This window comes from Lithobates pipiens, unplaced genomic scaffold (assembly GCF_037356315.1).
Source record: "Lithobates pipiens isolate NorthernLeopardFrog02 unplaced genomic scaffold, aLitPip1_a1.2 Scaffold_8, whole genome shotgun sequence".
In the NCBI taxonomy this organism is placed as follows: Eukaryota; Metazoa; Chordata; class Amphibia; order Anura; family Ranidae; genus Lithobates; species Lithobates pipiens.
Genome location: NW_027507903.1, coordinates 591186410 through 591212517, shown reverse-complemented (window position 1 = coordinate 591212517; position 26108 = coordinate 591186410). Strand labels below are relative to the sequence as shown.

General features: G+C 42.3%; 1 protein-coding gene across 4 annotated transcripts in view; it reads left to right on the top strand.

Annotated features, from left to right (window-relative positions):
* Nucleotides 1-26108, top strand: part of KHSRP (KH-type splicing regulatory protein) — a 56108-nt gene that overhangs the window by 27511 nt on the left and 2489 nt on the right. Inside the window, exons 7-21 of one of the 4 annotated variants that reach the window (XM_077470464.1) lie at nt 423-494; nt 651-708; nt 4773-4944; nt 6123-6221; nt 9955-10086; nt 10180-10282; nt 11425-11525; nt 12014-12155; nt 12276-12436; nt 13149-13261; nt 13918-14018; nt 15469-15513; nt 22512-22712; nt 22799-22870; nt 25226-25428. In XM_077470464.1, coding sequence (XP_077326590.1) covers nt 423-494; nt 651-708; nt 4773-4944; nt 6123-6221; nt 9955-10086; nt 10180-10282; nt 11425-11525; nt 12014-12155; nt 12276-12436; nt 13149-13261; nt 13918-14018; nt 15469-15513; nt 22512-22712; nt 22799-22870; nt 25226-25428 — 1775 coding nt within the window. Of the gene's footprint in view, nt 1-422; nt 495-650; nt 709-4772; nt 4945-6122; nt 6222-9954; nt 10099-10179; nt 10283-11424; nt 11526-12013; nt 12156-12275; nt 12437-13148; nt 13262-13917; nt 14019-15468; nt 15514-22511; nt 22713-22798; nt 22871-25225; nt 25429-26108 lie in introns of all 4 variants that reach the window. The other 3 variants (XM_077470463.1, XM_077470466.1, XM_077470465.1) reach the window with 3 other exon arrangements.

Below are 26108 nucleotides of genomic sequence, written 5' to 3'. Positions count from 1 at the left end.
TGCATCCTGAAGTTTTCGGTCCAAAAATTTCGTTACGATTTGGCTGCTAGCGCCCAAAATACGCCGCTGCCCCATTGTTTTCAATGGGCAGGAGTGGTGGTGGAGCGGTGTATTCACTGCTCCTACACCGCGGCAAAGAAGCTGCTTGCAGCACTTTGTGACTGCCAGCGCAGCACCCCAGTGTGAAAAAACTAGGGCTTTCACACTGGGTTTGCAGCTGAGGCTTTTTTTCGGACGCTATTTTTAGCGCTGTAGTGCCTGAAAAACGCCTCCATTGTGAAAGGGGTCTCTGAGTAAATTTTTACAAAATGGAATTAAAAAATAATGCACATTGTGACCCTTGCTTAGGTTGGCTTGAATTCCTTTAAGTGACCGGTTTACTTATTGCACTGGTTAAGCTAACTTGCATGTCTCTCTTCCAGTCATCGGCCGTGGTGGTGAACAGATAAATAAGATTCAGCAAGAGTCGGGATGTAAAGTTCAAATTTCTCCAGGTAAGACTTTTTTTTTTGTTTTTTAATTTGACTTCATTGTTGGGGTTCATTGTGATTGTTACCAGAAGCTGCTAGTTAGAGGGTTTATCAACCCTTGTTGCATAAATAGCAGTTCTGTGTGCTTTAGTTAATCTATTTTTCTCCTCTTTCCCGCAGACAGTGGAGGATTACCAGACAGAATTGTGTCGTTGACAGGCTCTCCAGATTCAGTTCAGTAAGTATATCTATCTGTACCCCAGTTGTGCACCATTGGGGGCAGTATGTACACTTGCCAAAAGTATTGGGACACTCGCCTTTTTTGTTTGACATTGAAATCAATGGGCTGTGACTTGTCATGCGACTGTGTCCAAAGTTGCACTAGTGGAAACGGAGCCTTAAACTCATTACTCACATGCAGCTCCCTCAGCTGGGCGTTTGCCACACCATGCAGAAACAACCATGTGATTCTACACTGTTAGATTACAATGCAACATGCTGCAGATTTTCTACAAACAGAAGATGGGGGCGGTTAGAATGAACAGTAGGCATGCCTGTGTAGAACTCTGAAGAACAGGAAGAAGCGGATTGTCTGGCTTTGATTAGACTTTCTTAGCTTGGCAGTCGGCTTTACAGAAAATAATGTCAGAGAGATTTTACATATAATAGCCCTTTCACACTCACGACATGGCAGTTATCAGTAAAGCACCACTAGTTTTGGAGGTGCTTTTTGGCTACTAGCGGAGCGCTTTTAACCCCCACTAGCGGCAGAATGAAGGGTTAAAAGCGCTGCTGTGCTTTGCAGGAGCTGCCCATTCATTTCAATAGGTGGGTGCCTAAAGCACCACGAAGATGCTTGCAGAACTTTTTTTTTTTTTTTTTTTTTTTTTTTTAACTTTCTGCTAGCGCAGCGCCCCAGTGTGAGCCTGCAGATGAAGCATTTTCAGGTGTGATTTTGCACTAAAGCACCTGAAAAAGCCTCCAGTGTGAAAGGAGATAATATAAAAATCTTCATTATAGACTGGACTTCCACTTTAAAGTGTTTCTAAACCCACAACAGTATAATCAGTCTTTATATAAAGCACAGCATGCTTGTTACTCGCTGGGCAACCTTTAAAGCCCCATACACACTATCAGATTTTTTGATTTTTTGCTGATTTTTTTTTTTTTTTTTTTTCCTTCAGATTAACCAAAACCATATAATATGAGGTCAAACCTTTAGTAGTTTCAATTTGTATGCAATCGGGAAGGCCCTTGCACTACATAATTTTGGTAAATTTGAAGACCAAAATCTGATCCTGTGTATGGGATTTAAGAGTTGGTAAAACTCTGATGGGTTTTACTTCCTCTTTTTATTTCCTGCAAAGTTAAAGCATATCTTCAGGTATGGACCCGTTGGAACCTATTCAAGTATTCAGATGCAGGGAGATCCCTATTTGACGCCTGACATATCGAATAGTGTATGTTACCCGGGGGCTCTACTATTAGGCCTAGAGACCCTGCGACCTGCCTCTACAGATTTGTCTGACCGTTACCCCCTCCTCCCCTCCCTCTCCCCCTTCCCCCCCTCCATCCCCCAATCCCTGTCTCTACTTATTGCTTCTCCTTCTCTATTTTCTGACTATCCCTACTCTTTGTTCTCTCTGGTGATTCCCGATCACTTATTTTACATTGCGCAGTGGTGATATATGGTTGCGGTAACTTATATATGTATGGAAGATGGTTGGCAAAGCGGCTACTTTTAATATACATCTGTGCATTACACCGTGCCCTCGGGCAACCATTGATATTCGATATGAGCTGGATTTTGTCTTCCACCGGTGCTGCGCACCTGTTTTCACCAATTTCTGTTACCTATCTAATATGAACACCAGATTGTTTGTTTGTTTTTTCTGTTCTATGTACCGATAAATTTAATAAAACTATATTTGGAAAAAAAAATGTGCATCGCATAGTAGCCTATTATGTGTCACTTACCTGAGATCGAAGCCTGCAAATCTCCCCGCTGGCTGGAAGTGTCCATCTTCAGCCCTCTTCCTTCCGGGGCCGCGGTCCCTGGCTCTGTAACTGGCAGGCGTTGCAGGATGTTGCTCCTGCGCATTAGCGTGGGTGCTGCCAGTCATAGCACGATCCCTTTAAAAACTGCATGATTGTGCCCATTCTGAAGTGCGCCTGCGCTGATGACATTGGTGCAAGCGCATATTGTAAATATCTCCTAAACCGTGCAGGTTTAGTAGAGATTTCCAACACCTACAAATAAATAAGCCTTAATATAGGCTTGCCTATAGGTACAAGTGGGTTGTACAGGGTTTACAACCAGATTAAGGGGTTAATCCTCTGCATTGTGTCAAAAGGCTGCTTTATCCTTTTTATGCACAGATCCTTCCTTCCTGCACTGTCTATCTGGGGAAGGTCAGCTACCACAGACAGAGTAGCCGACCTGCACATGCTCAGTTGTGTCTTTTTATGCTGGAGAGAAGTTACTTGTTCCCAGAGATAGCCAGGTCACATGATGATATCACACATGTAGCCGTGTATACAGGCTGTAGTGAGAACATCTCCTCCATCTCATGAACTCGGCACTGAAAAACTGCAGTTTATGATGTGACCATGGTATACAGATCATCCAAAAAGGTATATAGCAGCAGTATTTTAATGTAAAAAGATCTATATAAGCTGTGGGCCCTGCCCCTATTAACTATTTTCATATTACTAGGTTTAGTAACACTTTTTAGTTAAACCTGTAAATAAGAAACCGTTGACAGATGTCCCTGACCAGCGTTCATGTGCATCTAGGCAAATATCTCCCTTTACCTTTAGACATACCGTATATACTCGAGTATAGGCCGACCCGAATATAAGCCGAGGCCCCCAATTTACCCCCAAAAAAACTGGCAAACTTATTGACTCGTGTATAAGCCGAGGGTGAGACATGCCTGTCCATCCCTGTGTGTGTGTCCGTCCATCCCTGTGTGTCCGTCCATCCCTGTGTGTCCGTCCATCCCTGTGTGTCCGTCCATCCATCCCTGTGTGTGTGTGTGTGTCCATCCATCCATCCATCCCTGTGTGTGTGTGTCTCCATCCATCCATCCATCCCTGTGTGTGTGTGTCTCCATCCATCCATCCATCCATCCCTGTGTGTGTGTGTCTCCATCCATCCATCCATCCATCCCTGTGTGTGTGTGTGTCTCCATCCATCCATCCATCCATCCCTGTGTGTGTGTGTGTCTCCATCCATCCATCCATCCCTGTGTGTGTGTGTGTGTCTCCATCCATCCATCCATCCCTGTGTGTGTGTGTATCCATCCATCCCTGTGTGTGTGTGTGTCTCCATCCATCCATCCATCCGTGTGTGTGTGTGTGTGTGTGTGTGTGTCCAGCCTACCTGTGTCCCGAGCCTTTGTCCCGAGCCTCCGTCCCGTGTCGTGCCTTGCCTTCGTCCCGTCCCGTCCCGTCCCGTCCCGTGCCGTGCCTTGCCTTGCCTCCGTCCCGTGCCCTCTTCGTCGGCGGCCATTGTAAAATTCAAAAGCCGCGCCTCCTCCTTCGCCTGTGATAGGCGGAACACTGAATTTCCCAGCAGCCTGTGTTCCGCCTATCACGGACGCCGTATCATCCTCGTCCGTAGTACGAGGATGATACGACGTCCGTGATGGGCGGAACACAGGCTGCTGGGAAATTCAGTGTTCCGCCTATCACAGGCGAAGGCGGAGCCGGAGGCGCGGCTTTTGAATCATAGAATGGCCGCTGTCTGTCTGCTCGACACGCTGATCGAGCGGGCAGACAGCGATGACTCGAGTATAAGCCGAGGGGGGCACTTTCAGCCTCAAAAAAGAGGCTGAAAATCTCGGCTTATACTCGAGTATATACGGTAAGTGACTTTTTGATTTATACATAGAGGAATTAAAGTATCTGTTCTTCCAGGTCACATATTTCATCCTTTATTTCTGAGGGCCAACTACGCTTTTCCTTGTAAGAATTACATTTTCTATGTGTTGTCAGCCCTCTGCATTCATTATCCATGCAGAATCATCCTGCACTTCGGATGCTCACATGCACACCCCTGTGTATGTGAAAGCTCATGCATGCTGATAAGATTTCTGTGCTCCGTTGCTTAAAAGAGGAAGTGCCTTGTTTTTTTTCCTCACCAGCTGCATTTAGATTTAAAGACGGTTTTTACTGTTTGACATTTTGGAACATTCATAAACATTGCTGTATGTCACATTGGCCTATTTGAGAAGGTAAAACATTACATTCCCTCCTTGAGTTTCCTTAATCTGACTGTTTTTTTTTTCTCTCTCACAGAAAAGCTAAGATGATGCTTGATGAAATAGTTGCACGAGGTCGTGGGGGACCACCTAGCCAGTTCCATGACAACTCCAATGGACAGAACGGATCTTTACAAGAGATCATGATCCCCGCAGGGAAAGCTGGGCTGATTATTGGCAAGGGAGGAGAAACCATCAAACAGTTACAAGTATGTGATAATATGAGAATTGAATGATGGCATGCTGACATTTCTGTCCAGATGTCCTACAGTAGGGATTTCTACACCAGTCCTGAGCATTGTTTACCCTAAAGTGTTAGACTGGCCATACATTATAAAATGTTCTTATTTAGGGCTGAAACTACTAATCGAGTATGAAATCGTTACTAATTTCATAATCTATTAATCAGCCAGTAACATAATGGGGTTAAAGCTTAAAATTAGCCCTTTATAGTACAAAAAGAGCAAATCGCTAATGGAAATATTAATTTCATTTCTACAGTAAAAGAACCCCTTGCAGTAATCTGCTTTTTGGGCCGATTTTAGTTTTTTGAACCCCATTATGTTAACCGTCTTAGACCTAGTTCACATTTGTGGGGGGGGGGTGGTGTGTATTTTATTTTATTTAATGCTTTTTGCAGAAACGCACTTCAGTTCATTTACATGGTTTCCTATGGGAAATATTCACAGCTATGCTTTTTTTTTCAGCCACTGCGTATTTGGAAAGGGCTAGGGACTTTTTTGGTTTAATATACTTCAATGGAGAATCAGAAAAGCATGGAATGAGCTTTTTGTAGCAATTTGTGTTTTAATTTGCCCAACAACAAATTGGCCCAAAAAAAGGCAGAAACGCAAATCGCAGCAAAATCACTTGCTCAAAAATCAAAACGCACAGCAAAAAGCACTGCAGAAACAGATCAAAAGCAAACTGCATAAGTTTGTACCGAGCCTTATGCTGGCCACACAGATTAATTTTCAGACAAGAATATTCAGACGAAAAGTCTTTGTACATTCACTGAAACAATTTATTTTTCAAATTCACTTGTTTTTAAACATCCTATTTTTAAAATGTAATGTTATTTCTGAACGAAAACCACATACACTGTCTGAAAACTCCTTTGACCAAGAAGTTTTCTATTTCCAAATTTTCCCATCACTGTGGTTGAAAATGTCGATTTGACCCCCACTAACGATTAGAAAATTGAACATTCTTAAAAAAAAAAAAATCTCTTGTCCTCCTACCATGGGTTCCACTGACTCCCTAAGTCTTTTACAAGGCATGGTTGTGGGGATGTGAGTCGTGTGTGTGTGTGTGTGTGTGTGTGTGTATAATATGCTGATACTGTTAACTGTGTGGATGCACTTCTGACACTAATGTCATTTTTTAGGAGCGTGCTGGGGTCAAAATGATCCTTATACAAGATGCCTCCCAGGGCACCAATGTGGACAAGCCTCTTCGAATTGTTGGAGAACCATTCAAAGTGCAGGTAATGTTGAGGTCTTCCTTGCCGGTATGCTTAGACCTATTCATGTGAAAAAAAAAAAAAAAAATTCCTTTTGGCACGTTTTAATTAAAAACAGTAACACAGGATTATATTCCTGGCAGGCTAATAAAATACAGACAAGGAAGAGTATGTGAGCCCCTTGGAATTCATGTATTATGCAGTCATTTTCTATCATATGTGATCTGGTCCTCATCTAAGAGTAAGGATGCGCTCCAGCGTGTTCGCAGAGCCTGTCAGGAAGTCGGCGCTGCGCTAATCACAGGCAGTGAGACATTTCCCGATCTCTGTAGCCGCACATCACGATAATGTCTCGCTGCCTGTGATTAGCGCAGAGCGGACTTCCTGACGAGCTCTGCACGTGGGCTGTGCGAACACTCCCGACCTCATATTTGGCTAAGAGTATCCAGAATTTGTACTGATCCTCATCGAAATCACAATAGTTAAACGCACTACGCCTAAACACTTGCTACCTCCATTGTATTTTTACTGCTACAAGGTGATGGCTGTGCACAGGATCCCCCCCCCCCCCCCCAGAAAACCCTTTGATCGCCCCTAAAGTTAACCCTTTCCTAGCCAGTGTCATTAGTACAGTGACGGTGCATATTTTTTGACACTGTATTAGTGTCTGCCTCCGCCGCAATATCGCTGTCCTGCTATTACTAGTAAAATAAAAATTCCATAAATATATCCCATAGCTTGTAGACGCTACAACTTTCTTTTTTAACAAAAAAAGTAGCAGAATACATATTGGCCTAAAATTTTTATAAAGACATTTTTATTTTTTTATATTGGATGTGTTTTCTAGCAGGGAAAAACAAATGTTATATATTTCTTGTGTCTTTATTGAACACACCCATTAAACCCCCACAGTGTCGGAGGTAAGTTAGTGAACCCTTTGAGTTCATAGCCAGACGGACCTCCTTTTTGCAGCAATGACATTTAGTAGCTCTGGATCAGACCTGTACAACGTTCAGGAGGAATTTTTGACTATCCTTTACAAAACTGGCTTGGACACACATTTGTAGGATGTCTGTGAACGACTTTTTTGAGGTCATTTCACGGCGCCTCCATGGGGTTAAAATCTGGGCTGACTGGGACACTCCAAAGGGCACATTTTCTTTCTGAAGCATGTCTTAGTGGATTTACTGCTCATTGTCCTGTTGCATCACCCAACCTCCACAAGGCTTCACCTGGTGGACAGGCTCCCTGACATTTATATAAGAAAACTTTTGGTAAACTTTGAGAATTCTTACCACTATAGATTTTACTTCTTTAAAATTGTGAAAAACAGTGCAGCGCTTGATATGTATAGATGTAACATGTGACTGAATACAATAAAGCAATAGATCAGGAGAAAAACTTCAAAACTAATGTTTCCAAAAAATTGAACATCAATGGTAAAAAATATAGATGTGCATACTGTGCAATAAACAAAAAATTTAAATTGGTTATTAAACCAAAAAATCAAATTTTAAAAAGCAAATAGTTGTTTAAACTACAGCTTATTGCTATGAGGCACAAACTTATAATTAAGTGAAAAAAATAAACAACAAGAATAAAAAACAAATCAAAACAAGTCCCATGCCTTGGATGAGTGAAGTGATTTACAAGGTCCCATATATGTGAAGATAAAAGTTCATTAAGTGAAGCGTAAGTGAATAAAACGTTAACGTTGGTCCCAAGTATCACTGGTGTAGGTGCTTGACCACGTAAATTCTTTCACTGTACAACTTAAGTAAGTAGTAAAGGCTTACCAGAGCAACCATTAGTGTGCGCAGATACGAACTCCCAAACGATTAGGATCGGACAAGATCGTTCCTCCGACGCTCCTCGTATGAATGGATGATTCGAATCACCTTTGGGGGCGGGAAGGTGAAAACTGACCCACACCTTCGCGGATGTTCCTTCCCTCATGTCTGAAGACATGAGGGAAGGAACATCCGAAGGTGTGGGTCAGTTTTCACCTTCCCGCCCCCAAAGGTGATTCGAATCATCCATTCATACGAGGAGCGTCGGAGCAACGATCTTGTCCGATCCTAATCGTTTGGGAGTTCGTATCTGCGCACACTAATGGTTGCTCTGGTAAGCCTTTACTACTTAAGTTGTACAGTGAAAGAATTTACGTGGTCAAGCACCTACACCAGTGATACCTGGGACCAACGTTAACGTTTTATTCACTTACGCTTCACTTAATGAACTTTTATCTTCACATATATGGGACCTTGTAAATCACTTCACTCATCCAAGGCATGGGACTTGTTTTGATTTGTTTTTTATTCTTGTTGTTTATTTTTTTCACTTAATTATAAGTTTGTGCCTCATAGCAATAAGCTGTAGTTTAAACAACTATTTGCTTTTTAAAATTAGATTTTTTGGTTTAATAACCAATTTAAATTTTTTCTTTGTTTATTGCACAGTATGCACATCTATATTTTTTACCATTGATGTTCAATTTTTTTGGAAACACTAGTTTTGAAGTTTTTCTCCTGATCTATTGCTTTATTGTATTCAGTCACATGTAACATCTATACATATCAAGCGCTGCACTGTTTTTCACATTTCTGTTATTTAGACCTAGTATCTGATTTTTTGTGCTTAGCTGCTGTTTCTCTTAAATTTACTTCTTTTATATCAACAAATTTTTTACCAAGCGCAAGTTTTACTTTTTGTTTTTGTTACTTCTTTAAAATTGCCACTTTATTCTGTCATAAATTATTCAAACATAGCTTATGCGCACATGAGGGACAGCTGGCTTGAAGTCTCTACGGTTGCTTTTTTATATGTATGCATGTCTTCAAGACAGGTGTAAGTCTAGGTTCAGAGTGCCCCCCTCCTCACCTTCTTTTCTAGTTTTTTATTTTTATTTTTTTTGTCATGCCCAATTTATAAAGAAGCAGAGTATAGCCTTACCAAAAACATACTGCTCTTTGGGGAAGTGTGGGCCAAACTGCACATTTGTAAAATACATTGCAGTACTTTATAAATGTGCATTTATGTCCTCTGAATTGGGCACATCGACAGCCATTTAAAAGGGCCAGGAAGAGAGCCCAGTTATGTGAGTGGTTCTCCTCCAATCATTGCGCTCTTTGTAGCACTAAAGCGCATATAAATCCTAACTATGAACTACTTGTATTTGCACCCTTTGGGCTTAACAACACAATCAATGTTCTACTTCTCTGTTCATTAAGTAAAAAAGAAAAATCTTGCCAGAAATGCAGTGTAGACCTGTGCTTTCTGCATTGTCCTCCAGCATGATTACCAGCTTTGCCCAGTTGACCTATACAAAACCTCCCCCACAACATCAATGAGAATAATGGGGTGGTGGTTTTCCTATCTCTTGCTGGTCTAGGATGACACCGCTGTGTCCCCAGAAAACACCAGTACAGTGAGTGAGTTCCACCTTACCTTAGGACAGGAAGAGTGTTACTGGCAGGGTCACAAAGTGAAAATATTTACTTGCGTATCACTTTATTCTTGTGGTTAGATACACTTTAGGCAGCAAGAAATCTGTGGGACACTACATGCATGGGCCCCTTCAGTAATGCATTTTAAATTCTGAAAGTGCCATGAGCAAACTGGTTGCCCTATAGCTATACTAAGTTACTGAAATAATACTTTGGGTCCTCTGTGATCTCGGATTTAGAGTACAGTGAAATTTCGTAAATGGTGTTAATCTTTTCTTTGCAAACTATAATTTTTCTCCACTTTTTTGCAGCAAGCTTGTGAGATGGTTATGGATCTTTTGCGAGAAAGAGATCAAGGAAACTTTGGAGGTGGAGGAGGGGGAGGAGGAGGAGGCGGCGGAGGTGGAGGAGGAAATGAATATGGCTCCAGAGGAGGAATAGATGTAAGTAACCAGGTAATTTCCAATACCGAATGGCCTGAAGGATGTGTGGGTTTTTTTTTTGTTTTTTTTTCATTGGTCCAACTTTTGTTCTAGGTACCTGTCCCACGGCATTCGGTGGGGGTGGTGATTGGACGGAACGGTGAGATGATTAAGAAGATTCAGAATGATGCTGGTGTCCGGATACAGTTTAAACAAGGTGAGGAGGACTTTCTACACTCTCTCCTTCAGGACTGAACTAAGGGCTCAGTTATCCAACACCTGAATCCCATCCACAATAGGCAAAATGTCATAAAGTGGTAGTAACCACCGCATGGTGATTTGTACCTACAGGTAGGCTTCTAATAAAGTTTACCTGTAGATGTAATGAATATCTCCTAAATGTGCACAGTTTAGGAGATATTCTCTTTTTGCAGCGGGTGATGTCCCCAGCGAATATGCACAGCGCTATGAGGTGTGTATCCGTGGGAATGATGTTAATGTGGCTCGGCCATTGAACTGGCCGGAGCCCACAAATATGAACCTAGGTGAAGATGGAAGCTCTTTCAACGGAAACAGCATGCCACTGGAGGGCTTTATTTTAAGCTAAGTATTTCATAATGTGCTAGCATGCAGCGCATGCTAAAGTGTTATGTCATTACCTTGCAGGGGGATTTCTCTTTATCACAAAAATTTACTTTTGGAGTGGATGACACCATTATCTGTTCTCTCTGGTTGTCAGCAGCTAGCTAAACACGATAGCTTCTATCACATACAATAAAGCTATGTATACAATTGCCAATATGCATATTGTGGTTTCATCAGAACTCACAATTTTTAATTATGTTGAAGCGGTGTGCGTCTCTTTGCATAGAGAGGGTGTTTAGAGACCAAGAAGTATGAAAGGACAGAAGCCTGTTAAAGTGGAACTTTTTACTGCTTCCACAAACCCTCCTAGTGTGTCCTCGTCAAGCAGTGTATTATCTGCGCTCTTCTTTTGTTGCTTTGTCCAGTGCGCTGATATCTTCTGCCTGTCTTTCTGTCTCCGCCACTGATAATGTGGCTCTTGCACATGCATTCTGAATTTGCATTTGTTTTTTACACGTGCTGAGCATGAACTAGGTGTGTACACAACAGAACAAATGCGCTGCAGGTAGCGCACACAAATCTAAAAATGGGTAGGAGACTTTTTTTTTTTTTTTTTTTCTGCAAGTTCTGCTTTAACTTTTAAGGTAGGTCCCAGCAAGTTTGAGGCAGGCCAGATGTCTCACAACATTTTGTTTTTGTATGCCTATGAAAAAGACAACACTTTGAGCTGTTTGTTGCCATCCATGTGGTAATTTTATGCCTCCTTCTCCACAGATGATGGGACTGGTCCCGATAAGATAGCACACATCATGGGTCCACCGGACCGGTGTGACCATGCAGCCAGGATTATTGGGGACCTGCTGCAGAGTTTGAGGGTAAGTCATGAATGTGTAGGCATTGAAAGAAGTTCACCTTTTTATAAAATGCACATATTTTACAGGTAAATTTTTATACTGGAGCACGTAAGCAATGGCAGAATCCTGCAGACTCTCAGTACACGGTTTGCCCATACCTCTGATATGGGCAGGCAGTTACTGAATTAAAGGAACAAAAATCAGTGAGCTACAAGAACTCTTGCCAGCGCCCTCGCAGTTCTTTGTGAACTACAAGCCATTGGCCTCTGAGGCCAACAGTACTTGGAGCGCATTCATTTGCAAAACTCTGGATGACTAGGCCGTGCGCATGGCTGCACTGGTTTTAAATTATGAAAGTGGGGATAGGCTCCCCTACCTGCTGTTACAGGCAGGGGGATTAGGGGAGAGGATGCAGCAGCTGAAACATGGTAATGCAAGTGGAAAATATAACATGCTCCAAAGGTCAACTTCTGTTATCTCTGTACACTGATTTTTATTTTTTATTTCAGAGTGGTCCACCTGGACCCCAAGGCCCTGGCATGCAACAAGGTGGCAGAGGAAGGGGCAGGGGGCAAGGACCATGGGGACCACCTGGTGGTGAAATGACATTTTCTATTCCCACTCATAAATGTGGCCTGGTAATTGGCCGAGGTGAGTCCACATTTGTGTTTTTTACGTTTTACTGTCATCTTGGATGCATGGCTAATTCTCTTGTTGGTCTGTCAAAGTTTTTTCCTGGCCTCAGTTTATAGATTGTTTTCTAATTCACAGGTGGGGAGAATGTCAAGGCAATTAACCAGCAGACGGGAGCATTTGTGGAGATTTCCCGACAGCCGCCACCTAACGGTGACCCCAACTTTAAAATGTTCATTATCCGTGGCGCACCACAACAGATTGACCATGCCAAACAGCTAATTGAAGAAAAAATTGAGGTATTCTTGCCTTTAATATGAGAAATGGGGGCAAATCTGTTTACCGTAGGAGCTAGGCCTTATCGCTTTTTGACTTTTTTTTTTTTTGGGTCTCGGGTAAGAATTGGGCTACTTTCACATTGAAAGCGCCAGCAATTAGCGCTAAAGCGCTGCTCTTTTTGGCCAGTAGCAGGGCAATTTTTTTGCCAAAAAAAGACCCTCCCTCCTAGATCGTAAGCTGTAACGAGCAGGGCCCTCTGATTCCCCTTGTCTTGTATTGTAATGTCTGCCCTAATGATGTAAAGCGCTGCGTAAACTGTCGGTGCTATATAAATCCTATATAATAACTCCTTTTTCTAAAACTTTGAATGTGCTGCCCATACATTCCAGTGGGCAGGGCGTTTTGGGAGCACTAAATACAGCGCTCCCAACCCCTCGAAAGATGCTGCTTGCAAGACTTTTCGGAATGTCCCGCAAGCCCACTGCCTCAGTGTGAAAAGAACACTGCAATGAATGGGAGGCAGTTGTCAGGCGCTTTACAGAGGCCATTTCTAGCCTTAAAGCGCCTGAAAACCACCCCAGTGTGAAAGGGGTCTTATGGGGAGGCTTCTACACACAGGTTATCTTTACCTTCATGCATTGAATGCATGAAGGTAAAAAAAAACCTTATGCCTTTTACAGCTGCTTTAAATGGTGTCCAGTTTGTCTAATTTTCTGTTTTACTTCTTTCTAGGGCCCCCTTTGTCCGATTGGGCCTGGCCCTCCCGGTCCTGGTCCAGCTGGACCCATGGGACCATTCAACCCTGGCCCTTACCCACCCGGACCTCCAGGAGGAGCTCCTCCACAGTATGTACTGCTAAATGATCTCTAAAGCAGACTGACATTTTGTATGAATTTTGTAAAGAACAGCTATACATTTGTTTAGAGGTATTAGGTGACATGATGTGCTGTGTATGTCGGGAGCGACCAGACACTGGCTACATTCTATGTAGGGCAAATGTAGCCACCCTCATAAAGGAAGTTAGAGTGGGGAAAAATTTGTTTTTTCTGGATGTGCTTTACAATGCTACCAATACAAGGGATACAGATGGCTAATAAAGCTACTGAATTTTTCTTCTTCACTTTGGGACATTTTAGTGTTTTTCCAGCCTTAATATTACATTTTGGTTAGAGTGGGGAAGTTAGTATACCTGTTGGTTTTCAATGATCTCTGGAGATCTGTTGAGGAGAATCCTGCTTACAATAATTTAACGAAACAGGGAGAGTCTTTTTCTGGAATAATTTTACATCTTTAGTTCATTATGAGACAGATGAAAAGATGCCTTTTTATTGACGAGCATTACATTGTGTAGGTTACCACAGGTTAGCTTGCCTGTGTCTGTATTATGCAACTTCATTTGTTTCCCTGATGTTTTCATTGTTTCAGTTATTTGTCTGCCCCATGCTATGACAGCAAAACAAATTCTTCAGGACCTAAAACATTGCATTTCTTTTCTTTCCAGTCCGGGTCCTCCGCCGCCACCTCCCCCACACCAATATCCTCCACAAGGTTGGGGAAGCCAGTATCCCCAGTGGGGGCAGCCGCCAGCTCCTCACGACCCAAGTAAGTGTTTATACAATATTCTAGGTGCTTGTTTCTCTGAACCGTGTTTTAGAGCCGGTTTAATTGTTCAGCAATTTTTTTTTTTTTTTTGTTTTAATATACTAAAATCCTTCAAAATGTACAGCGCCATGTTGTTCCTCACTAGATTCCCCAACTTTTAGGCTGGGTTCACACATGTCTGGGGTGGCCAGAGTCTGGATTGAGAAAAGGGTCCGGTGCGTCTTTGGGTCTGCTTCCGGTGCAAAAAGCGGACCTGAATTGCACCTGAACTGGTGTACAGGAACGCACCGGACTTCATACTGTGAACCCAAACTCACTCATGGTTTGCGTATTTTCTCCCCATTTTGGACTTTGAAAAGCCTGGCACCCGCAGTTTGGCTTCTGCTGTGTCACCGCAGAAGCGGGGTGCTTGGACCCCTGCAGGTGGAAATGTAGATAGATAGATAGATATATATATATATCTATCTATCTATCTATCTCTAATATTTCTATTATTCTCTGTAAAACTTATATAGGGTAGTCCGCAAGTGGTTAAACTATAACAAATAACTAAAGGCAACATTTTTATTTTGGATAGAGTGGAGAGGGATTAGAACAGCTGTCGGGTTTTTATTGCTGTCTGTGCCCCTGTTGAGGTGATTCATCTTCTCTAGTTGTCCTGTTTATCATTGAAAGTGAAAATTAAAATCATAACCATAAAATAAAAATTCTGATGGGTCATAACACTCCCTTTATCCAAAATGAAGAAAATTATTATATATATATATATTTTTTTAAAAGGTTTCTCCACCTTTTTATAGCCAAAAAACAAAATATTGATTTCCAACTTACTCCCCGCTTCAGTCCTCTCTGCACTTCTCTGCATTTGCCCACCCACATCTACTGGTGTACAACTCGTACACAGCCCTGGAAACTGTAGCAGCATAATGTGTGCAATGACTCAGTCATTGGTCAACACGGGCAGAGCTGGCCAATGAGTGTCTCTCTCTTGTCCTGGAGGTAAGCAGAGATTGAGTCTGTGTACAGATTGGCACATCAGCAGACATGGGAGGCATATCGTTCAAGTGCAGTGGGGGGGGGGGGGGTCAGGAAGAACAGGGAGGCTGTAGTTGGGTGGGGGGGGGGGGGGGGATATACATTTTTATTTTATTTTTTTATATCCTTTTTAAGTGAATGGAGATGCAGCCACTGTGTTACTCTACGTACCGTGCTGCTGAATAACCAGTTCCCAGTAACCAGAACGTTTTTGCCTATAGTTCTACTTTAAATTGTGCTTCAAAATGTAAAAAGCTGAATGTAAGTGTTACTAAACCCACAACAGTAAAATCAGTCTGTATATGCAGTAAAGCATGCTTGTTATATTCACTGTGGAACTTAAGGGGTTAATCCTCTGCATTGTGTAAAAAGGCTGTTTGATCCTATCTTGTCTGTTCCTCCCCTTCTTCCACAGTCCACAATCCATCTCCTGATAGAACAGAGGCGCATGCTCAGTTTGGTGTGTATTGCTAGTGTTTGTTTTTTTTCTTGGAAAAGTATGTGATCAGCACAGGTTCAATCGGCGCTGTCCGGGCAGAGGGTCAGGGGTCCTGCGGCTTCATAGGACAGTCGGAGCAGAATGAAAACCCCAAGCCTTAACCAGACATGGATAGACGTTACAAGGCTATTTTCTGATGAGAAAAGCTATTTAGCAGTTTATAGTTAAATAATTGCATTTCTATGTTCTGTGTACTGTCGGAGACCAGATATAGTGAATGCAGGGTCCTGCATTTCATAACACAACCACTTGACCTCCGGAAGATTTAGCCCCCTCATGGCACTTTTTTCCGATACAGCACTGTGGTATTTTAACAGACAATTGCACAGCCATGCGACTCTGTACCCAAGTAAAAAAAAAAAAAAAATTCCCCCCACAAATAGAGCTTTCTTTTGGTGGTATTAACTGCTTAAGGACCAGCCGCTGTAGCTATACTGCGGTAATGTGTTCTGTTCCTGCAAATCGCCGTAGGTGTACGTCAGCTCGTACACAGCAATTTTGTTGACGCGCACACCTTGCCGACCCAAGATCGTTCCTCGCAGTGACAGAGGGGGGTTCTTCCCGTGTAAACAAGGCAAATCTCAGGTCTGATCGGAGGAGATCAACACAGATCCTGTCTTTCTGCTATACAGGAAGATGGATCTGTGTGGTCCCCAATACAGTTAGAAAATGCAAACGGGGAACATATTTAACCCCTTGATCGCCGCTTCCCTGCCAGTGTCATTAGAATAACGGTGCCTATTTTTAGCACCGATTACTGTAATGTCACTGGTTCCCAAAAAAAGTTAAATGTCAGCTAGGTGTCCGATCTGTCTGTCTCGTAATGTTGCCCTGCTAAAAATCGCTAATCGCCGCCATTACTAGTAATAAAATAAGATATATAATAAAAATGCCATAAATCTATCCCCTATTTTGTAGACACAATAACTTTTTGCACAAACCAATATACGCTTGGAATTTTCTTTTCCAAAAATATGTAGAATACATATTGGCCTCGGATGAAATCTTTTTTTTTTTTTATTTTTTTTTTTTTTTTGAGATTTATTATAGCAAGAAAGTATAGTATATTATTATAAAATATATATATATATATATATATATATATATATATATATATATATATATATTCACTCACTCTATATATATATATATATATATATATATATATATATATATATATATATATATTCACTCACTCTGTTTATAGTGCAAAAAAAAAACTGCAGAGTTGATCCAATACCACCAAAAGGATGTAAAATTTTTTTGGGTGCAGCGTCATTTAAAGCGATACAATGCCGTATCACAAAAATGGCCTAGTCATTGGGGGGGGGGGGGGGAAGAATCTTCCGGGGCTACTGTGGTTAATCACCTCTGTTTTGTTTATAGCGCAAAAAAACTGGGCTTAACGGGCACTTTGTGAGCACCACTGACGCTAATGCAGTGATCAGTGCTAAAAATATGCACTCCCGTACTAGTGACAGGAACACTGTAAACCCTCCCCCCGTCAGAATAGTGATCAACTTGGTTTGCACGGGCAGAGGTCCTTTCTGTGTAAATATACGTGATCTGGCACACAACTGCCGTCCTGTAACAGTAAACCTACTATAGGGTGGTTAAAGTGTAATTATAGACAACAAAAAAAATCAGTAGCATTAGTATAGCAGCGATTAGAACAGACTTGCAGCACAGGTAGTGAGACGGTCAAAAGCGAATGTAATGTAACATGCTTGGGACAAACGAAGAAAGCAAACTAAAGTGTTTTCTGGATAGCTTGGAGAAAAATGTAGTGCAGTCTTATCAATAGCTTTAACTGAGCAGTGTGTGCTTGTTTGTCCCCCCCCCCAATATCATTCCCTTCTGTACCAGTTCTTACCCATTGGTCCTGCCAGTAGATCTGTTATATTTTGCTCTTGGTACCAAGTGGTTCTGGTTTCTGTTATCCAAAGATATCTTAGTTTGCTTGCCACTCTGTGACTGGCCCAGACACAGCAGGGGACACACAACCAATCAATAGGTGGAATTTGTGTTTAGTTGATTGTCTGTGGCAGTAGACCTGTCACCCACTGATTGCGAATGAAGAGAACCTGAAGTACAATCCCTGTGTCGAGGAGCTAACTTAAAATAAATTCAAAGATGAATATAAAAATATTCCAATACCATAGACTATGCAAAACAAGATGGTTATAATAAACAAGTCTGAATTACTAGAAAGCGTCCTAATATTGAAGGATATCTAGACAGGAAACAAACAATCTTCTATTAAACTTTCAGTGACCACATGTGTATTAGAGATTTGTACTCATCTTACTTTATAGTGCTCCACTTTATGAATGTGTTCCACCACCTAATGTAAGGGGGGGGGGGGGGGGGTGTGACACGGATATCTTTTGGGCCACCAGGACCCTCACTGCTAATGTAGTTAATCCTAAGGATAGTGTATACTCCCTGTCCACCTCCTTTGCTCTTATATCCATTATCACCAGCAGCAGGGAAATCCCAGAATGAACAAAGCGTGACAATCGTGCAATACATTTATTTAAAAAAAAAAAAAAAAAAAAAAATCCTAGTTAAAAACGTAGGCCCATTGCACTTCTTACAATATCCATATGCCAAGTAGCGACACCAGCTGTACAATACCTGGGAAGTTACAATCCTCACCGCTCGTCTGAGGCGGTGTTTCGTCAGATTTAGTACCGAAGTGAGGTTTTGTTGCCACCATCTTGCTACACCCCGCGCTCGTCCACAGTAAGGGTAGACTGAGAAGGGGGCAAGTGGACATCTTGTTACACCCACCGGAGTTTTGCATATTTTTAACAGTAAACTGAGCTTATATGGTAAAATACACTATTTAAAAATCCGACTGTTTTTTGATGCTGAATTTTAAAAGCGGCAGCAAACCTGCTGATCTCACGGGTTTGCTAATCTCACAGAACACCGCTGACTTTATAATTCAACATCAAAACGGTGATTTCTAAATCCTGTATATCGCTATATAAGCTCCGTTTACTGTTAAAAAAAATAACTGAAATACAAAACTCTGGTGGGTGTAATAAGATGTCCTTGGGGGGAGTGTGGCTAGGCACGCAGTGTGAATGTAAGCAATGTGAAAGCTCCGCTAAACCCGTGGCTTCTCTGCACGATCACCGGAGTTCTAAAGCCTGGAAACAAGCAGGCTCACTAACCGCTCCTCGGAGACGCGATCGAGGTGCTTAGCTGCGGTGACGGGTGTCTACAATACACCGGACATCTTCAAGTCATGGTCAGGCAGAGAAGCCACAGCCAAGATGGCGGCAATCGGGATTACAGCGAGGAGTCGCAATTGGCTTCAGAGGACATGGTGAGATACAATGACACCCCTGATCACCCTCTGTCCTACTCAGACATGTCTGAGGCTGACATCAAGAACACCTTTTCATTAGCTGTAACTGAGCAAAAGGCTGACCTACTCGCCCTCACTGAAATAATGGCGACTACAGAAGGAGCAGGCCATAGGCGAGACAAAGGCTGTATCGCGATCGGAATCTGTCAGACATGCACACCTCTCAATTGATTGCAGTTAATCACCACCTGGATAATAGGGGCAGGAGACACTATCTTGGAGTGGGAGGTGTGCCAGAAATGGTAAATGCAGACTAGATCACTTCAGTACTGTGCTCCATTTTTAATAATTAGAGCGGCCTGTGGACACATTGAATTTGAGCGAGCTCGTAGAGCTCTCGGGCCACATCCGATTGATGCTGCCCCTCCAAGAGATATAATCTGTCTCCCAAACTACAAGTTGAAAGAGGAAATATTGGCTCACGCACGCTAAAATGAACTTATCACCTTTGTAGGCCCCTTTCACACATGCAGAACGTATATCTGTATTTCATTCATCCATCTGAAATTCGGACATACATGCATCCCTATGGGATAGCGGGGGTCTGCGGATGAACATCCGCACACACCCGATATCGTCCGTCTCCGCGATTCTGCAGATAGAGGAAAAGGCTATTTTTCTATCTGTCTGCAGAGCAGATCTGATGAACACAGACAGACGGTTCCGTGCTCATCCGATCCCCATAGAGGAGAGCGGAGATCTGACAGGGTGGTCCCTGCATAGTGTGGATCATCACGGATCCGTCCTGTGTGAAAGGGGCCTTAAGGACCATAATATTTCTTTCTTCCCTTCTCCCTGATACACATTGGGTAATAAAAAGGAAAGAATCTTGCATACAGATGGAAATTTCCGTTTGCTCTGGCAGTGACACATCAAGGGAAACGGCTCTATCTTAAACCCCTGAAGATCTGCCAACTTTTTGTGAGACTGCAGATTCCATTCTAGAGCTCCCGGACTGGTACAGGGAATTTTTGTTTCCCCACATTATCGCACAGCCCTCCACAATCGACTCCCACTGAACATCTGTCCAAACAAAGGGAAATTTCAGAAGCCACGTGGTAAAGCTCTGGTGATTCCCCACAAGTGTCTACAGTTTCCAGAACCAGGGAAACCAGAGTGACTTGCAGTGTTCTCTCTCTCATTGATGTTTGATCCTTGTGTTTGCCTTTTGATAGCTGTTTTTAAGTCTCTATCTAATTTTTTGCAAAGACAATAAACATTAGAACAGGCTTTGGGACTGCCCTAAAATTGCCCCCTTCTGGTGTAATGTGTGGGACTTGATTGTACACATCGCTGAGACAAAAATAACCCTTTAGTCCTGCCTGTTGCCTATTGCATATTGCTAGCTGTCCTTTGAGGCGATGCAAACTGTCTTTAACCAGACATTTCCTAAATGCTGCAAAGCTATTGGTGCTCAAGCCGACTTTCAGTGCCTGGGAATCAACAATTGCTGAATGGCTACACGGGATAGAAGACATTTACAATATGGAGGAAACTGTAGCTATAGCTAAGGAAACTACTGAAAAGCTACATAAACTGTGGACCCCCTGGATCATGTTCTGTTAGTCTGACCAATTCTTAGTTAACGACGGGTTGATATATACCCATTGTGGTTTATCCCTTGTTTCCTGGTTTTAGGCTGCACTTGGTCTGACCGAGCCTCGCTTGTTGGTTACTATCATAATGTACACCTCGAGAGAGCGAGAGAGAACCTTGCCACACCCCCCCCCCCTTTTTTTTTTTTTTCTTCCTTGTTTTGTTTTCTATGCATGTTCCAAATCTGTTTTAGAATCATTCTGAATTTCTTTCCATGTGGATACTCTGATATAATACAATGCATCCCTATCTGATGTGTGAGGCGCAATTATGGGTTATTGCAGAAAATAACGAGATATGTACAACTTTAAACACGACTGTTGTAGATCATAAATTGAACATCTGTAATACAATGCGGGCTCACATATCCTTTCTGGATGTTTTGTTTTACTATATACAAGGTTATAACCACCTTTCTCAATAAATTTTTTTATCGTTAACCACTTCAGCCCCAGAAGAATTGACCCCCTCATGATCAGAGCACTTTGCGATTTGGCATTGCCTCTTTTTAACTGACAATTGCTCCCAAACAAAATTGTGCACCCCCCCACAAATTGAGCTTTTGTTTACAAAATAAGGGATAGTTTTATGGCATTTTTATTTATTTTTTACTAGTAATGGCAAATGTATATTATTGTAACTGCAACATTATGGCGGACACATTGGACAATTTTAACACATTTTTTGGGACCATTGGCATTAATACAGCGATCAATGCTAAAAAAATAATTGCGTTTATTACTGTAAAAATGTCACTGGCAGTGAAGGGGTTAACCACTAGGTGGTGCTGTAGGGGTTAGGTGTGTCCTAGGAAGTGATTCTAACTGAGGGGGAGGGACTGTGACGTCACTGATCAGCGCTCCCGATCACAGGGAGCAGTTATCAGTGACAGTGTCATTAGGCAGAACGGGGAGATGCTTGTTTACATTAGCATCTCCCCGTTCTTCCTTGCAGTGAGACGATCGTGGGTATGCCCGCGGACATAGAGTCCACGGAGCTCCTCTTAAAGGGTACAGGTACGTTAATCTGCCTGTACGCGCCCTTCTGCTGCAGTATATCTGCGTGAGGTGGTCGGGAAGCGATTATTAAAAAAAAAAAGTCTGCTTGCCCCCTTCTCGGTGTATCTTTACTGTGGAGGAGTGCGGGGTGTAGCAAGATGGCGGCGACGGAATGTCGCTTCCGTTCTAAATTTTGACGGGTTGCCAAATCTGATGAAATGGTGGCGTGGGTTCCCTCTGAGTCGGATGCGACGTCAACAAGACCCAGAAGTTTTGCCACTGCTAAGAGCTTTATGTATTTCACCGGAACGTGCTGATGTCACCTCCAACTCGGAGGGAACGCACGTCGGCTTATAGAGACGAGCGGTGAGGATTGTAACTTCCCAGGTATTGTGCAGAGGGTTTCGCTACTTGGCACATGGAAATCTAAGTGCATTGGCATATATCTTTCTCTTTCGTTCATTGACTGACACAGCTCCTTTAAGTCTTGACCTTAGTAAGAGTGCATCACAAAGTTGAACAGAAGCTTTTCCTTTTTAGATATCTATCATAACACGTTCACTTGCTATTAATTCAGACTTGTTTATTATCTTGTTTTGTATAATGTCTATGGTATTGAAATATTCCTCACGTTTAATTTGATTTTAAGCTAGCGCCTCAACACACAGATTGCAATTAATGTAATTTTTTCAATACACCAAAATTTGATGGCAGCAGTTTATTGAATAGTATTAGTAAATTGAACACAAGGGGGGCCATTTTCTCTTGTGAAGAGAACCTGTGTTTCACAGCTTCTAAGTTTAGATTAGAGATTGCAGCATGAGGCTTTGACTGTACCCCAGAAAGAAATTGAAATTGTAGACGGCTCTGTTGGTATTATTTCTATCAATAGTGAACTAATTGCTGAGTAACGCCTGTTCATACCATATCGTATGGAAACGTTCCCTATTTTACACCTTTCACTTATTTATTTTTTCTTCTTGCAGCAAAACCCCCAGCCCCCACAGACCCCAGTGCAGCCTGGGCTGCTTATTACTCACACTATTACCAGCAGCCTCCTGCCCCCGTCCCTGGACAGCCTCCTGCTGTCCCCGTCCCACCACCACAAGGAGAACCGCCCCAGCAGCCCCCACCTGCCAGCCAGCCTGACTACACAAAGGCCTGGGAAGAATATTACAAGAAGATGGGTAAGTGATGAGAAAGGTATGGGGGTCACCTGTGGTGCGACACAGCTGGGTCCTGCTACTGACACTTGTGCTTCCTCTGCCTACAGGTCAGCAGACACCTCAACCTGCAGGACAGCCAGACTATACAAAAGCATGGGAGGAATATTACAAGAAACAAGGTAAGTCTCCATCCTGAAAATGTATTACTGACAGCATGGTGCCCTTCAGTAATACCTTATAAATGAACAGGAGATAATTCAGTGCAATCAGACCACAGTAAAATCAAATCTCAAACTCAATATTGCCAGCTGAACACCTTATTTATAGGTAAATTCCACCAAACCTAAGTGCAGCGCAATAAAAATCTTACTAATTACCTTTTATCTAATTCACAACCTCCGGACTGAAAGTGGCAAATGACCCCCAAACGGGGGGATATATAAAAAGTGTGTGTGTGTGAAATGGAGAGATAGATTTTATATAGATACATATAAATATCTATATGAGAGAAATATGTGTGTATATATAAATTTATATTGTAATCTACATCTCTCTATCTCAAACATAAAATTTCAGAGGTCAATTTCCTTCTGTTACACCACTCTGGTAAACTGCCATAGTAAAGGAATGTAAACGATTAAATGTGTTTTGTTTTTTTCTCGTTTTTTTTTTCTATGGACATTACATGACAATTCTAGTACAGCTATTCCTTATCCTCTATATGTAAGGAGAATATATATTTTTTTATATTTTAAATCTCTACTGGCTAGGGCTAGCTTGAAGTGGTTTTATACCCCCCCCCCCCCCCTTTTTTTTTTTTTTTTTTTTTTTTTTTTTTTTTTTAACCTAATAAGTAAGGCTTTACCAGTAGGTAAAATGAATATCTCCTAAACTTGTACTGTTTAGGAGAAATTCACTTTGCATACAGCTGCTGACAGCGCGCGCTTGCGCTGTCAAGGTCCAGCAGGTGCTGCCGGACCTCGCTGAGAAGAACATGCATGGGAGTGATGTAATCGCGGCTCTGGCCACTCAGAGTGCCGGAGCTGCGAACCTGGACGAAACGCAGAGGCAACGCGTCGGCTCCCTCCGTGTGGACCAAAATCGAATGACGGGCCTCATTCTAAGGTGAGCATTTCATAATGAGCTAGTATGCGCTGCATATTGGCTCATTATGCCTTTGCCTTGCAGGGTTTTTTTTTTTTTTTTGTGCAGGTATACAGTTGCTTTCAAGTGGAACTAAAGTTCTGCTATAACACATTCCAGGCAGGTATTTTATTGCAGAAGAGACATGCAATGTATTTTCTGCATTAAAACGCCTACCTGCTCACAGTGATCCCCACAATGTAAATTGAGCTGCTCATGCCCAGCTCATAAAAGCAGCTGGACCGATCCTGTGTGCTGGAATGACTAGTTCCTGCACATGTGCAGGAGTGGCATCTATCCTGCATTTCCCAATGAAGATGGCTGAAAACCAGTACAGGCGGTCCCCCAGTTAGAAGCATCCCACTTACAAATGACTCCTTACAAACGGAGGGAGACAACAGGAAGTGAGAGGAAATCTACACCATAGGAAGGGAAATTATCTCCTGTAAAGAGTTATAGGGAAAAAGTACCTCCTGATGTGTTGTCACCAATCCTTGTTTCCACAACAACCCAAAACTTTCAAAATCCAATTGTCATTGGGACAGAAAGTGAGGTGAAATCTTCTGAACAGGGGCACAGACAGCAAAACAAATGTTACAGGGGTGGTAACCCTTCCCTATGCTATCCAAAATGCTTAAATATTTTTTTTTCTTGGCTGGATTTTCACTTAAAAAGTTACCTGGTCTGACTTGCAAATAGATTCAACTTAAGAACAAACCTACAGACCCGACCTTGTTTGTAACCTGGGGACTGCATGTCAGCAAGGGATTGTTGGGAAGGGGGAATTTTCCCTTTAGGTTGGCCATACACCAGTCGTGTGTGTGTGTGTGTGTGTGTGTGTGTGTGTATGTATGTATATGTGTATGTTTGTATATCTCTCTATTGCTCTCTCTCTCCAGTGGGTTAATCGAAAGAAAATTACTTGATTTCCCCCATCCTCCTACTCTGTGGATGAGGAAATCCCTCCTGCTAAACTTTTTCCCCACCATTAGAATGCGCTCATCAGCACTGCTGGCTATAGCCTGCGGAGCTGATTGAGTAAACTTTACCTGAGAGACATGGAGGCTGCAAATACTAGTGTCTGGCTGTTGGGTTGATAATTTGTGTCCCTTACTTGGGACAAGCATGCTAAGGATACCTACATATGTGTTCGGGTTCTAGATCAGGTTAGTGTAATAGCTAGACAAATCAAGAATTGCCAATGGCAGCCCCCATGTCTGTTAGAGGTTTAGCTTTTATAGGGACAGGACCTGCCTTTTTGAATGAGGCAACTAACCATTTTTTGCTAATGACTGCAATTTCATCTTATAGTGGTTATCCTTCTATTCATAATGTGTCTGCTCTAATGTGCTCAGTCCGTTTCAGTGTTTTGACTCTCGCCTCTCTTTTAGCTCAAGCAGCAGCTGCTGTAACTGCTGGTGCTCCAGCCGCAACAGCTGCAGCAGCCACCGCCACAGCAGCAGCAGCCGCCCCACCTGCAGTCCAGCCAGACTATAGTGCGGCATGGGCAGAGTATTACAGACAGCAAGCAGCATACTATGGAACACCAGGAGCCCCACCCACACAACCTCCTCCAGCACAGCCAGGGCCACAGGTGAGTTTTATTTTTTAAACACCAGAAACTTTCTGTAGCTGCTTTTCCAGGTTTTACAACACATAAATAAATGTTTTACCAAGTGTTACTGTAGCATGCAATTTTGTCATTCTTCAAAGCTAACGTGCTCTGTTCCAGAATAGGCAGTGGGGTGTGTGTATGTGTATGTATATGTGTATATGTGTGTGTATATATATATATATATATATATATATATACACACACACACTTTGTATAAAATTGAAAAGATTGCCGCACTAATAGCTTGTGAACAATATAATAACTGAATAATGGTGATCAGTCCATGAAGTGAAGCAATCCTTGGAAACTGGTTTCATTGACAAACATCAAACGTGCACCTTCCACCGTGAAAATAAGATATGCCCTTACCGGATAGCTAGACTCCATGTTATAGATCCATCCATTAGAAACAAGCTAAGACAGCCTTGTTGGTTTCTCCCTTTCCTTCTCTCTCATAGGTGTAATATAAAGAGAAAAATCACCACATAGTGTAAAACCGTGGTGGTTTATTGAAATTATCCACAAGTCCAACAAAACATGATTTGAAAAAGCACACTTTAATTTTTGAAAGGACACTTTATGGCCTGATTACTATTGTTACATTGCTCACAAGCTATTAGCGCGCACACACACACACACACACACACACACACACACAC